The sequence below is a fragment of the Pseudorasbora parva genome, chromosome 7, assembly GCF_024679245.1.
Source record: "Pseudorasbora parva isolate DD20220531a chromosome 7, ASM2467924v1, whole genome shotgun sequence".
Lineage (NCBI taxonomy): Eukaryota > Metazoa > Chordata > Actinopteri > Cypriniformes > Gobionidae > Pseudorasbora > Pseudorasbora parva.
The window spans coordinates 28,708,207-28,724,039 of NC_090178.1; the positions used below are offsets into that span (position 1 = coordinate 28,708,207).

At 41.3% G+C, this 15,833-nt stretch overlaps 1 protein-coding gene across 7 annotated transcripts in view; it reads right to left on the bottom strand.

Annotated features, from left to right (window-relative positions):
• Nucleotides 1-7,346: 7,346 nt before the first annotated feature.
• Nucleotides 7,347-15,833, bottom strand: part of LOC137083203 (glutamate receptor ionotropic, NMDA 2D) — a 175,493-nt gene continuing 167,006 nt past the window's right edge. For all 7 annotated transcript variants that reach the window (XM_067448971.1, XM_067448972.1, XM_067448970.1 and 4 more), the window contains one exon: nt 7,347-15,790. In XM_067448971.1, coding sequence (XP_067305072.1) covers nt 12,596-15,790 — 3,195 coding nt within the window. In that variant the 3' untranslated portion in view covers nt 7,347-12,595. The remainder of the gene's footprint in view (nt 15,791-15,833) is intronic.

Consider the following 15,833-nt stretch of genomic DNA (forward strand, 5'->3'; position numbering starts at 1 on the left):
CCTCTTCTAGTTGACTAATGATTATTAGGGGACAGCCCTAAATAAAATGTATATTTTTTTCTCTCATCTTATATATTTTTCCCATTACAATGTCCCTTTAGGGGCTCTGTACATATCAGAATATATGTACATACTTCATTGAATTTTTAAAAAATATATTTTCTAAGGGTTCAGAATTTGGCAGCTTAGGTCCAGTTAGCTCCTGCTGCTAGATTCTCCTGCCAAAAGGCATATCTCTCTATTGACATTCAAAAAGAACAATGCATTATGTAAACATTTAATTATATTATAGTCGATATTTTGTCAGTGCCCATTTTCTTTGAAATTATCTTAAAAGCATGAAATGGGCTTATGTTTATCCACGTCTGCTGCCTTTGGCGTCACAGCTCATGTACAGACGGGACAGTCATCAGTAAAAGGCTTGGGACTGTGGCATCAGTCAATCAGCATTGGCATTACATCCTTTTCCTACGGCTGATCAGTCAGACTGCAATCGCAATTACAACTAAAGACCCCCTTGATTATTTCATATATGTAACGTGAGCCACTCTGTATACTTTAACAAAACACAGACCGAAAAACAAGCGCTTAGACACCCATCAAGAAGCCAAAAACACACATGGCAAAACCCGCAGCTTTCTTTATTTCCAGCTTGTTGATCTTAACTGCAGGGTGGGTTTGTTAGGAACTCTCAGATGCTGATGAAATTTGGCCATCCCAGTTGAGTGCACTGTCTGGCCAGCTAATCACTCTAATTAGCTTAATTACTCAATTAGCTACTCAGGTATAACAAGTTGCAGCATCCAAGAATCCAGATAAATGAAGGTCAAAAGAGTAAAGATCTATCCGTTTCAGTGGTACTAAACCACAAGCTGGTCTGTTGCGTGGTAACATTTGAAAATCCACATCTATCACGGTAACACCGATCTAAATAAATCTCTCTTCCAAATAATGGGGATTAATTGTTCAAAGGAAAGCTATATTGAACTGGCAGCTATGTGGCCAGAAACTATAAAATGCAAAACAAATTATGCAGCTTTTTTCCTGTAATTATTTTCTGTGACACCACTGTTCACCACATTAATGGTTTTGAGAGCTTTGTAAGCAGCTTATGATATACTCTTATGAAACATTTGTTTACAAAGAGATAAAGGTAGATTCAGAAGATTAGAACATCAAAGTGCATCTCTTTCTCTCTCTCTACTGTAGAAAGCAGACAGAGTTTATACTGGCCACAAGCCATCAGCTTATTAGTCGTGACATTACACTAATGAAGAGGAAAAATTCTGCATCTATACAATCCCCAGACTTGTTTTTTTCTGCCCCCCTCCCTCTCTCTCTCTCTCTCTCTCTCTCTCTCTCTCTCTCTCTCTCTCTCTCTCAAGCCGACCAGTATCTGACCAATTACATGAATCTATTACAGCAAAATGAAAACATCCAAATGTGCTTGTGTCTGGTCTTGCTTTTCCAACTTTCAAATGAAATTAGACACAAATTACATTTCAGAAAACATTGCTTCTGGAAACCAAAAGACACCGGCAGATTGCTTCTCCTTTCCCACAAAAAAAAACTATTCAACTCTGCCATATCATAATGATCACATTTGAATTAAACATCTGTTATTATAAACTTTTCATTTTTATTAACTTGAAAAGAGAATTTCTTAACCATTTACAAACCGATAGCCTATTTCAGGTGCGTATTGAATGACACAAAGCAGCTGCGGAGAATCCAAAGGACTTTGAACCATTGAACTGACAAAAATAACTGGGAAAAACAAGCGGCTTTAATCGGCTCTGCACCATGTGAAGCATTCGCTCGCAATGGTTCGATTGACAAATTGATATTAATGCTAATGTCAATAATGATGAGAGACGAGCGCTCTGCCATGTGAAGTTGGAGTATGCCCCCGTGAATTCTGGGTAATTTGTCGTTCGGTCCCAGCAGTAATGTGCATGGGAAAAAAGGAGATTTGACAGGATTTGCTTTGTGGATGAAATGCTCTCTATCTTTCTCGCTGTCTTTCCCCTGTTCTTGTGGATGTGGGTGTGTGGTGGGGTGGGGGGTGCGGGGTATTGGGAGATCAAGTCTATGCGTTGGTGAAGCCTGCGGCACGCTGGGCTAATGATGAAAGAGAGAGCATTGCTGCCTCTATCATATGCTGGATGTGTGCAAATGTGTGAATACACAAGCGTGTGTGCGCAAGCTACTAACACTTTCTTCGCTCGCTCACGCGGTGTTAATCTGAGCATTGATGCTACAGTGAGAGGATAAGTGAGGACTCAGATTCTGCTGTGCCGTGGCAGAACTCTTCATACTCGTGCAGCTTTTGAGTGACATAAACACGGCTCAGTGTTGATCGATGTGCAGACATCAGCACACCCCAGAGATGGATCATCTACAGCCGCTGAAAACACTCCCAAGACGAGGCTGAAAGCTCTCCGCCATCACACTGATAACACTAGATATAGTGAACTTCAGCTATCTCCCTCACACAGCATATGCATAAAACACAAGCTATCCAGCAATCTCTTTCTTGCCCCAGTGGGCACACACACACCACACGGCTCCAGGGTAAGCGAGGACGAGGAGAACAAGAGCTGATTTCCAACAGCAGAGGTTATTATTTGGTTATCGTATGCTTGTTTTTCAAGAATGTGTTTTCAGGGATAGTTCACACATGAAAAATCTGTCATCATTTTTCCAAACCCACACGACTTTCTTTTGAAGAATATTGGTAACCAGATAGTTTTAATCACGATTGACTTCCATTGTATTCACAACACTGATACATTTTTCAAAATATCTTCTTTCACGTTCCACAGTAGAAACAGTCATACAGGTTGGGAACGGCACAAAGGGCGAGTATATGACAATTTTTATTTTTGTGTGAAATATACACTGCCTAACCAAAAGAATATTCGCTGTTTGGATTTAAATAGACAAACATTTAAATGTCTTTGACTGGATCATTATTGCTGTGATTATTATGTTTCTAGCATGTTATATGTTTGGGAACAGCTCTTCTAACTCTAGTTGATGGAGTGTGTAGGAAGACACATCAGGGCCATATTTCAGGATGACAAAGCTCAAATTAAGAATGTTGGGTGGGAGCATGAAAAATAATGTATCGCATTTTTATTAATTGCATTGTCAATATAAGATCTTGACTGAAAATTGATTGTGCCTCTTGATGGAAATAACATTTATTTCCATCAAGAGGTGCATTCATTTTTGGTCAAGATCTTGTACTGAAGATGCAAGAATCAATGTCAATGCAATATGACACAGATATACAATCCTTTATAATTATAAATAAATAAATAAATAAATATATATATATATATATATATATATATATATATATATATATATATATATATACATATATATATATATATATATATATATATATATATATATATATATATATATATATATATATATATATATATATATATATATAAAGGAGTTCAAGATAAATCTTTTGTTCTTACTGGAGCTGCCAGTTTTCTGCATGTTTCAAATGATTATTACACAGCAAGCACAAACTATGCAAAAGTGGCAGCCCTTCCGATGCACTCAGTGTCCAAATTCACACGCTTGTTTTTATTCGCTCCTTCAAGACTATAGATTAGTGGAGTAATGTTGGGAATAGTGAATGAGGGTATAGTGGGTGATTTCGCACACAACCCTAAATGCAGGGGCAAGAGGCCATGTTTAGTTGTCTCAAGACATGTGACTGAATAATTTGCTCTTAAAGACCCCAGTGTATAATTTCCATTTCCTTTTTTATAATTAAGCTAATTTCTCAGTAAGTGATGATTTTGCTTTCTTGAACAAATACAACAAAATGCTGCCTTAAAGGTGCCCTATAATGAGTCAAAACAATATGTTAAATTATGATAAACAATATGTTAACTCTGATAGGGTATGTGGCTTATTTAAGGGCTGAAATTGTCCAGATAGTTTTACAGGTCCATTTACAACCCTAGAAATTGTCCCTAGGATGTAATGCTCTGTTTTTGCCTTATTTGGAAGGATCATGAATATTAATGTTGAGCTCTGCTCTGATTGGCTTATTTCAGCAGCTCACACAAGTTCAGTTGTTCAGCGAAGCGGCTCGGGAATCCTGACAGAACACAGACTGGAATTACACTTTAAGCAGAAAATCTCAAATGGAAATTGCTAAAATGCAGCCTACTTGTTTATTGGTGTTTCAGATCATCCGCGCACGGGAGAGAGAGAGAGCTCGCGTGCATATGGTTGCGAGATTACACGTTTAGGTAAAACACCGGATAGTATACGTGTTCTTTTCACAGAAATGCTCTGTTTGGTGAAAAACTGTTTTGCACTGATTGGGGGATTTTGTTTTGCACTGATTGGATGTTTTAACTTACTGAAATCTGGCAACCGCAAGAATGAACACTCGAACACTTTTCGTTTACCCCGCCAAAACCAGTGCTTTTTTTTCAAGTTTTTATTTTTTAAACTACATTTTAAACTCATCTTTTTTCGTCAACAATATTGCATGTTAATATAACGTTAATCACAATGCACACAGTGACTGAAATGTACTATGACATACAATCATGCAAAAACATCATACTTCAGTTCTCAAAAATATAAATATTTTTTACAAAATGAATAGAAGCCTTGTTAAATGACTATCGTTTTAACTTATATGGTGGAGAAGGTGAAGTTAGCTAGAAGGATGGAGTGAGCAATCTGTAAGCAACTAAACTAAAGTAGTACTTATATGGTTTTATTTTGTAATACAGAATAATATTAAAGGGGTGATGAATTGAGATATCAACTTTCCATTGAGCTTTTGTATAAAAGATTATCCGTCAAGTTTCAGAGCTGAAAACTTTATTGTTAGTCAAAGAAAAGCTTTTATAGACACCAGGCCCAGAAAACGATTGTGTTTAAATTTTGACATTATCGACGGACGAAACACCGCCTCTACAGAATAATAAGCATGTGTAATTCAGTAGCCCACTGACTCATGGAGCCTTTCAGATTGCGCTAGTAAGCAGCAGTAAACATGCCGAAGAATATAGCAAGATATTACGCTATTCCTGGTTGTGGAAGAATAATGTCGCTGCATAAGCTTCCTTCAGATCATAATATTAGGAATGTGTGGTTGAACTTTATTTTTAATGAAGTTCCAGCTCACGTGGGGAAGAACATTCGTGTGTTCGCTTCATATCAAAGCAGAAGCATTTGTAAACAAGTCTCAGGTGGCGCTGGATTTATAGACATATTGAGATTAAAACACAATGCTGTTTTTTCTATATTGGATCCGACAGGAGGAATGGTGCAACACACTTATGTGAGTAAAACGTGTGTTTTTATATGTAATAGTATGGCATTGTTATAGATCGTTTTGCTTATGTGTACATGTCTAACAGAACATTAGCTTTAGCACGCTGGACATGTATGGGCCAGGGCTCGCAAAGCTCAATGATTCAAAAGCTGATGGATCTCGTAATATTCCTTACTTGTTCTGCTATTCTCTCTCTTGACGTGACATTTGAATCGCACGTGTGTATGTGTGTGTGCCGTTCGCGCTTATATCGAACGGACGTGCGGGCTATGTAATAGACAAATAATAGTCCAATCAATCGCGGCTGCATGAGAAATAAATCATTGTGTTTGTTTGATAAAGACGTTTATGAGCCCTGTGGTCGAGAGAATCGCTTTCAAAACAACCCCTCCCTCATGTGAACTGAACTGACAGGGGAGCAGAAGCTCATTAAATATGCAAATCTTATCCAATCCTAGCCGTGGGCATTTACTTCCAAGTCTCCAGTGTGGCACGCCCATCAAAACCCAGCGTTTTGGAGAGAGCCTCAAAACCAGTATAGAAAATAGCCTATTAATTATTAGTTATGATGCTTTTGAATGTAAAAACCACACAAACGCCATTCGTTGACCTCAGACAACAGACAACGGTATAAAAAAACAAAACAAAACCTGTCATTAGACACACTATTTAGTTTTGTATGGCACTTGGAGTTTCCAATTGTTACTGTACTAGCATCTTGTGTTATTTAGACAATGCTGTCTCTCTAAAGCCCTATTTGGACGGGATTAGTTTAACATGGAGAGATGGGGGTAAAGTAATTAGTACCAGAGGTTTTCAGTGTTTTTAAACCCGTCTGAATGTGCCATCTTGATAGTCATAACGGACAATGTCAGTAAAGATTACAGAGAAATGTACCTTTTGTTTTACCCTTTTTTGTAACCTAATCCCATTCGAATAGACCCGCTTTAAAAATGTATGGTAAAATTCTGTCATTTTCTGTTTAAATGTTTTAAAAAACGCGTTTTGCGAGCATGGAGGTGCTTGAAGCATTCGGTTGCATTGTAAGTGGTGACACAAATTTGTGGCAAACCTTCAGTATTTTACGCATATCATTTAAAGCAAAAAGAAGATCAGAAGCACTTATTTTTATCTGTGGGAAGGGTAGAAAAGTCCTCACATCCCCTGCACAGCCTGAAACATGACATTTGTGTCTGCCATTTTCGCTATCCTAGTGTGACGCTTGCTTACCTGCTGCGCAGTTCTGCCTGACATTGAACATGTGCTGTCATATGCAAATGTTGGGGGCGTACATATTAATGATCCCAGCGATTGCATCACAATTGGTGTTATGTTGAGATTTGCCTATTTTTCTGTGGTGTTTTTCATGCACAAGATTTACATAAGAAGGAGGAGGCAATGGTGTTTGAGACTCACAGTATGTGATGTCCATGTACTGAGCTCTTATTATTTCTCTATGGCAAGGTTAATTCAGTTTTTCATTTTAGGGCACCTTTAACCTTGCATAGTAACGCATCTAATAATAACTTTAAAGATAATAAAAAAAAGATATTTTTTATTACCCATTACTAAGTTCAGTTTTAGAAAAGATTTAGAAAAGAAAAATGTACTTAAGACAGAAACAAACTGTATCAAAGCATTGATAATAATATTGTGCAATACTGTGTGCAGTTTGTATTAGTCATTTTAACCGACAAGGGGAGGAAGATCACAGCTCATCACGGCTCATGACTGTGTAGAGAGATTGTGGCTTATATAAGGTCAGGTCTGGTCTTCAAAGATCAAAGGCTCAGATCACATCGCTCAAAAGGAAGAGAGAGGGGGGAGGTTCAGAGAAACACGTACAAGAAAGTGAAGAAAGTTCTTACCAAGATACAAGAGAATTTACTTTATAACCCCCAACGGCATGTGTGGAAGGCAAGACACACATTCTCACCCACATAGACACGCACATAAACAAGCCTTCCCATGTTCACACATAAATACAGTTACAGGATAAATAAGCAAAGGCAATGAGTATTTTAAAGAGTATTCTTTATGAAGCAATTCTTAGCACTGACCCATTCAAACCCCTTCCCAGGACATGATGTCAAAACCAAACAAACTCTGATTGGTGGATGAATTCTGTCTGGACTGTACAGTACAAAGGCAATACACATCCTCACCTGATGCCTGTCACACACATACACACTCACATTGCCTTTAGTTACAGTGCAGTTTACACAATGCCACATCAATCATTTAAAATAAAATAGTGATAAAAATAGTGGGGAAAAAATTTGACAGAATGTTTTCTAGCTGTTTACTAGACAAGTAAAACATGTAATCATTTAGTTTCCTTCTGCATTTTGAATGGGAAATGGGATTATATGATTCTGATGTGACATGGAGGACCCTGTTTAAATATGGGTTTCGCAACATGTAAGATGTAAGTGCTCATCAATTGCGTGACGAAGCAAAACTAGAGTGAATTTCCAGCCTTGATTCCGAGACATTGTTGTTGGTGTTCAGCTGCAGCTTGTGGAATAAGGGTAGGCTAAGTAAAATATGTAGCGGTCTATCACAGGGGCTGACCTGCTTTCACACAAACACACATGCATACACACACTGATCTCTGCTCAGCTGTGATCAAGAGGGAAGAGGTGCGCTTTTATCCGTCGAGCTGACTGTCAAGTTATGCCTCACATCACGGTGCCAACAGCTACCTGGAGCAACTCTGAGTCTCAAGCTCCGGAGGGAGAGAGAGAGAGAGAGCCAGAGAAAGTTCTAGAACACCTGCAGGATTTGTGCTATCCAAGCGAGTGTGAGTATGTATGTCTGTCCTGAGTGAGTGAATTATGCATTATAGCAGCCCGACAAGTGCAAGGAAACAGTTGAAAAAATATGATTCAAAAAGAGGAAAAAGGAGACAGATAGAGGCTTTGTATTGGTGTATATATAAATACTGTATGCGCTCTCTTTCTCTCTCTCTCTCGCTCTCTCTCTCTCTCTCTCTCTCTCTCTCTCTCTCTCTCTCTCTCTCACACACACACACACACACACACACACACACACACACACACACAAAATCACCACATAAATAATGAAACACCTACAAAGCTGTATGCAGTCCATACCTGCACATAATCTGTCTCTTTCTCTTTCTCATTCACTTATTAAGTTCAGAACCTAAATTCATTGTGACACTCACTTGGCAAGTCCAGATGGAATCTGGGGACCTTTCAAATGTTTTTATATTTGCAGACAGGATTTATATGCGTATATAATACAATAATAGTATAATGCACTACCATTCAAAAGTTTGGGTCTGTAAAACTTGCTTTATTTTAATATATATTTTTAAATGATCCTTCAGAAATCATTCGAATGTGCTGATTTGGTGCTCAAGAAACATTTCTATTATCAATGTTGAAAACAGCTTAATACCGCTATGAAAACTATGATGCATATTTTTCAGGATTATTTGATGAACATAAATATCAAAAGAACAGCATTTATTTAAAATATTTTTTGTAACGTTATAAATGTCTTTACCACCCCTTTGCATCAGTGTAATGCATCTTTACTGAGGAAAATATTAAAATCTGACTCCAAACTTTTGAACGGAGTGAACAAGAGGCATTGGGTGTGTACAACTTTTTGAATGCTGTGTGTTTCAATTCTACATGAATCTGCATGAATGACAGAGAACCTATCAACACTAATAGCAAATGAGATGCACGCACATAAGATCTCACATAACACATCAATGCAGAAAAAGGACACTGGGCTTTTCTCTCCTGTTCTGATGATTACACATACAAACAGCCATACTGAATCTTAAGTAGCAGCTGACCAGCCCTTAACACAATATGAGACTAATTTCCCAGCCAAATATTGACCACCACTGACAATTCTACCAACAAAATCCAACCCTTGTACTTTGTCTATTTCACAAGCCTAAACGGACGAGGCGAAGGGTGAAGCCTTTGGTGGGTGTTTGTTTGGCGATGGGATGACATATCTATTGCCTATGGTACCTCCTAATTAACATCAGTCAGTACGGCAACATTACGTTACAGTTACAAACATTTCCCATCATGCATCAATTCAGCACAGTGAGTTGTGTACAGTACAGCCCAGACTCTTACTACAGTGTCATGGTCATCAGGTACAACTCTTCAGTCACATTTTCAGTCATTTATCAATTACATCATCTTTAATTGATCATTATCTTCAATAATCAATTGATCGGAGCAGGAACACAGTAGCTACTGGTCTCTGTTTTTTTTCTTGTTTCGTTTTTTTGCTAACTGAGAGAACGTACAGCGGGATAAACAGAGAGATTAAAAATATCTAAAAAAGGACAATGCCAGAGGTACATTGTTTAAGTTGCCTAATCAATGATGCAGTGGGAAAAAAAAGATACTAAGAAAACTACAGAATAAGAAGAAATCGGTAGTTATTGTTAGACTGATGGACTGGTTGGTGGCTGAATGGATGGATGGAATACTAACTGGCTAGATGGACAGTTGGAATGGCAGAATATCAAAAGGACAGACGCATGGGCATGGGCAAAGGGCTAAAACACAAATGATATGAAAGCTATTTAGGTAGTATTAGAGTAATTGTGAAGATCTGCTATAAATTAGAATAGATGAAAAGATGGACAGATGGATGGATGGATGAAAGGATATTAGTTTTTTTCTTCTTCACAGGCACTAATGTTTTCACAGTCATATAGGAGGAATCAAAATCCAAAAATGTCTCCAGAGTCTAGAATTGCTACAAAGCTAAAACATTTAAAACTATTTCTACCACTTCCTCCAAGTATATCAAACTTAACTCATTATATATATATATACCTGTCTGTATATATATATATATGTATATATTTATTTGTACATATATATTTTGTATAGATAAATTATATGATGGCAATGAAAACTGAATACAATGGGCAATAAAATATCTATGTCAATTCACAGTTTAACATGATACATTCTCAAAAACATAGTATATAGAGATAATATTTCTTTTTGTTCTCAAGAAAAAGCTACATGGGAATTATAAGTCTGTTCTGTACATGCAGTCACAGAATTCTGTGTTAGCGCCTTCTGACTCAGTAAGGGTCAATGACAGATCAAGTGTACTCGTGGCACACTATATTAATTCAATCATTCTACATCCATCTTCTTGCCCCCCCGCCGCGATTCCATGCCGGGCGCGGTGGACTTTCCGCTGACGCACCCGTATTCCCGGCATTGGAAGAAACGCTGACCGAGGGGATTAAGCGGCTGTGTGTGATTCAGTTTACACAACACGCAATTCAATACCTGAGCTTGTTATTTCTTGACTCATGCGATGACAGGTGGGTCTTTAAAATGTGTAAAAGCCCTAAATTTTATTGTAGTTTATGACGAACCTTCCCCAATGGTCTTGTTAAAATTAACAAGATATGAAAGGGAGACAAACATCACTTGTATCAAATAAAGGGCAATCAAATCTGTTGATCTGTGACGACATGTACAAGCCCTCTATGCCCCCCAGAATGAAAGTGTAATTGTCACTTCTTGTGATGAGTAACTGCATCCAGAATGCTACAAAATCTACCGCATGTCTACTTTTTGCTAAATCATTTCAAAGCTACATTCAACTACAACACGGGCAAATAAGCGGTGCCTGACGTCAAATAGGTATTCAGAAACTGAATCTCTGTATGATTGACATCAATACTCTTGCCAAAATAAATGGTGTAGGATGCTATTGGTTAAAAATCGATAAGTAATGTTTGTCCTTGACTCATCATTATCATATGTTAACATTTGCACTGACAAGAGCCAGCAGCTTGTGCTTTATTATATGCAACTCTGCACTGGAAGTAGGCTTGACTTGATAATGCACAATCAGTGACAACGACAGCCTCAGCTCTTTAAAACATTGCCCTTAACCATCCCAGAAACACAGCAAGCTGCCTGTTCGAGATCTAACGCATGGTGATTAAGGAACAAAACAACAAGCACGATCCACTCATGGTCCACCATTTATAATTGTTAACGTACAGTTTTTAATATTATGTAGCCATCTAGTGCCAATCATAAATATTGCAACCCATCATCATTTGATGAAAGACAAGTATTGCTTGTATGCAAAGAAAGGACCATCACATTGGGCAGTGCCGTGGATCTAGTTGTGACAATTTGAAAAGTCTGTTATCAAAAGAAATAAATAACCCCTTAAAAATTGTCTTCACATCTATAATCCCACTATTTAACATCAGACACAGCTGGTTTACCCTTTTGTTAAAATACGACCACAGTGAGAGCAATAAATAGCATAAAAGAAAAGGAAACCTGAAGGGGAAAAAAATATACAGGAAAAATTGCTACATTTTTGTTTTGTTTGTGTTCTTATTGTTTTTCTTTTGAAGTCGGTGTCTTTAGAAGATAAAGTCAAACCTATTTGATGTCAAAGTGACACCATGGCATTGGAGTTCTGATAGGACAACAAAAGTTCTGATGAGTGAAATGGCTCCATGAAGATTCTGATTAGCTTGGAATCAGAAATACAGAAAGAGTGACAGTTTACTCTTGTTTAGTTTGAGGTCAAATTTCAATTAATAATTTTCCAGCATGGCCTTAAAAGAGGAAGTCAAACAGGTACTGATGCCATAACATCACTGTTGCAAGTGTCAAAAAAAGAAGAAAAAAAGAAGAAAAAAGAACTGAAAAAAGGGTATTTCTGTATCTATGTGCATCAGGTTGCCATGGAGACAATTTTTCAGTCAGTGGGTTGATGCTGATCATCTGAGCCTTTCCAAGACTGCATTCAAATTGAATATAGATTAATTTGGAGTCATCTGTAAATAAACTGAATAGCCAGTTTGAGCCACAGCAGTATTTGATGTCTGTCGTCACATGTTGTATGTGGACGATGCAAAAACGTCTTTGTCTTTTCCTTGTTTGAGGGAGTGTATATGTGTAAACATGACATCATTACTCACAGAAAAATCCCAGACATTTGCTATCCACTGTTCTCATTGGAGGAGAGGAGCACAGAGGACATCATAATACTCAGCTCAGACCGAAGATGTAGCACGGCTGGAGAATCCATTGTGACCGGGGCAGAATTTCTTGAGCCATTCCCTGCTTTGACTGCCCTTTCTTTGCTGCTCTGGTCACTGTCGTGGACGTTTTCCTCATCTTGGTGCGGCGCATGTATGTGCATCACACTCCAGCTGCGCTTCACAGTAGAGCTCACACACACGCGCAGCAGCGAAGCCCCGTGTCATACTTCACTCTCTAGGCTGGAGAAATGGGCAGAACCACGGCGTGAGCATAAACTCTTGGCTTTGAGTGGCAGGTGTGGGGAGTAAAATCGCCTTGGCTGGGGCACAGACCGAAGTCTCTGGTACTGAAGCTTAGCACTGGCGGTGGCTGCTTGGGAGGAGCCGGAAGTAGCCCCAGGGGAAAGCACAGGTGGAGGGGACATGGATGCAGAGGATGGAGGTGGAGGAATGGGCATGGGTAGGGAGTTGGGAGCAGAAGGTACAGGTAATGAGGGCAGGAGTGGCTGAGGTGAGGAGGGTGATGGCTGGGATATGTGTTCTGAGAGTTGGGCTTGCTGGGAGCTTAGGTTGGACTGGCTTCCAGATTTGGATTTGTCAGGTTTAGGGGGTGCTTTGGGCCGAGAGCTTCCAGTGAAGCTGTGGCAGTGAGGAAGCAGATCCTCCTGACTGTGGGACTGAGCACTGCTGTGTTTGTGGTGTATGTGGGGCCTACCGTGCCCATACTGTGTACACGTACATGATGCTGCATCTTGCATTCTATCCCGAGACCTCTGACCTTTGCTCTTTGGACCACTGCGGCTACGCTTCTCACCCTTCATCTGCAGTTTGTCCACTGACCAATAGCGTCGTGGTGGTGGCAGGGAAGTGGGAGGGGGTGGCCACTGTGAACCCAGCCCTCCACTGCCTCCTCCAGAACCCCATCCAATCCCTGGACCTGAACCCCAGAAATCACCTGCCACACCCCACCCTTCTGCCCGACCCAAAATGGAGTCATCTCTACTGTTGACACTTCCACCTTTCTCTCGAGCAGGGTATGTTCCAAAAAACCACCCCCCACCCCCAATTCCACTGGCTCCACCCACACCAGTTCCTTCCCAGTACCTCTCAAATCGGCCAAACTCTCCTGAGGACCCCTCATCAGAAAAGCTTTCCTCTGCTCTTATTCTGTCCCGCTCTGACTCTGAAACTGCTCCTCTCCCTGCACGGCGCACTCTCTCCTCTATTCTCTCTCGCTCTCGTTCTCTCTCTCTCTCTTCTTCTTCCCCTTCCTCCTCCTCCTCATCCTCAGAGTCCCACTCATGGAGGGACAGGCCTTCTCTTGTGTTAACTCGCCCCCTTTCATAGTGGAGAAGCAGTGGCCTGCGCTCTCCTACTCTCCCTTCTGCCTCTCTCTCTACCCCACTACTCCTCCGTCTCTTGGACGAGGAGAGGAGGGTATGTAAAGAGGAGGGAGGGGAGGGTCCGGAGGCCTCTGTGCCACCTGCTTCTCCTCCACTGACCCAGAATTTGACTGAAGAGGGGAGTTTGTTGAGGTTGGGATAGCGTTTACTGGATGGTCGATGTCTTGAATGGGAGCTTTTGGGTCTTCTTTCCCTTCCTCTACCTCCTCCACTCTCATCCTCTCTTTCATCCCCCTCGTCCTCACCTTCATCTCTCCTAACTCGTTCTCTCTCTCCCTCCCAAGCTGAAAGACTGCCTTTGTCCACAAATGCGCTGCGGTATTGAGTGGAAAATGATGAGTACTCTCCTTCTCTATCCCCATCCCCCTCTCCATCTCTCTCTGCCTCAACATCACCCTCCTCTGGCTCTGAGCGCTTGTCAGAAGAAACCTTTTTCTTCTTTTTTGTTTTCATTGCCTTCTTTTTCTTCTTTTTCACCTTGCGACGCTTCCTCTCTCTTTCTCGTTCCCTTTCACGCTCCTCCCTTTTCTTCCGCCTTTTATTTTTCTTCCTCTTTTTCTTTTTCTCTTTTTCTCTCTCTTTCCTACGTTTCTTCTCTCTTTTTCTTTCTGTATCACCCTGAGCTCCACCACTCCTCTCCCTGTCCCGCTCTCTCTCTGCCCACCCTGCCCACCACTCCTGGAGCTGTGCTAGCTGACTGCCACCCCTCTCTCTTTCTCTGTCCTTCTTATGCTCCCGGTCACCAAAGGTGCCCCATGGTTTACGTGGGGGTATAGGAGGAGGAGGTCCATGAGTGAGAGATCTAGGGGAAAGGATGGACCGTTCTCTGTCCCTGGTTCTGTTGTGGCCCTGCAGAAGACTAGACTCTTCAGTCAGCTCATCCAAATCCTCCTCATCCTCTTCCTCAGCCTCTCTGTCTCGGGTGCTGCGAGATGATGCTGTGGAAGTGGACGAAGGAGAGGTAGAACGTGAGGATGTGGCTGAAGATGTGGTTGAGGAACTGGTGCTGGATGAGGAAGATGATGTGGAGGTGTAGGGGAGTGAGGGAGAGGGAGAAGGAGGTGTGTAGGTTGGGGAAAGTGTGACTGGCACAGGGATGGGGAGAGGAGGAGAGGGTCTCGGTCTTCGACTCGCTTCCCTCCCTCCACCTCTCCGGCCCAGTGGCAGGATATTTTCGTATAGTGGGCCACCAGGTTCTTTGGGCTTTTTTGGTCGCCGTTTTCTCCAGAAGGATGAAGGGAGAGGGGGAGAGGGGTGCTGCAGCGGGGGGTTAGGTGTCAGCGGGGCTGGGGCCTGGCTTTTTGGAGGAAGCCTGGGAGTTCCCAGAGATTTAACCCCTCTACCCTGACCCCCTCCACCAGTACCCACTCCCACCTTCTTCCCCATGCCATGGTCCATGCCCTTCTCCTGGTAGAAAGCCACACTAGTTGGTGGGGGTTGTTGGTGGGCTCTGGGGACAGTTTTTGGAGTTTGAGAGCCTGTCTGTTGGTCCACACATGGCCCAAGTCCCTCTGGATCAATAGGTCCATAGTAGCGCTTATATCCATCTAGACCACTACCGGTACCTCCACCACTTGCCCAGGTAGGTGCCCCTTTTTGGGGTAAGGGCCCTGTTTCTGCTAGGGCTCCTCTCACACCCATGGAGGTGGCGGCACTAGCGGTTTTGGGTAGTCTCCAGCGGTCCACAACCGCCAGTCGGCGATCTGGCCGGGGTAAGAAAGTAGTACATGGGAGCGGAGCTCCTATTAGTTGGGTATTTGCAGGTCCCAAAGCTGCTCCAGAATGAACAATTGTAGGAGGGGAACCAGGAAGAGGTGTCTTGTAAGACTGAGGAGGTTGAGGCTGTTGTGGTTGCTGCTGCACCATGGCAATGGCTGGATTCGATACAGCTGAAGTGACCACATGTGAGGAAGAAGAAACAGGAATCATGGCAGTGTGATGGTGTCCAGCAACTGTAACTTTAGCCCCACCTTGTGCAGTTTCATCTTCAAAACTGCAGCAGCTATACATTCCCTAAAAGAGTACAAAAAAATATGTCACATTCTGATAATAAGGG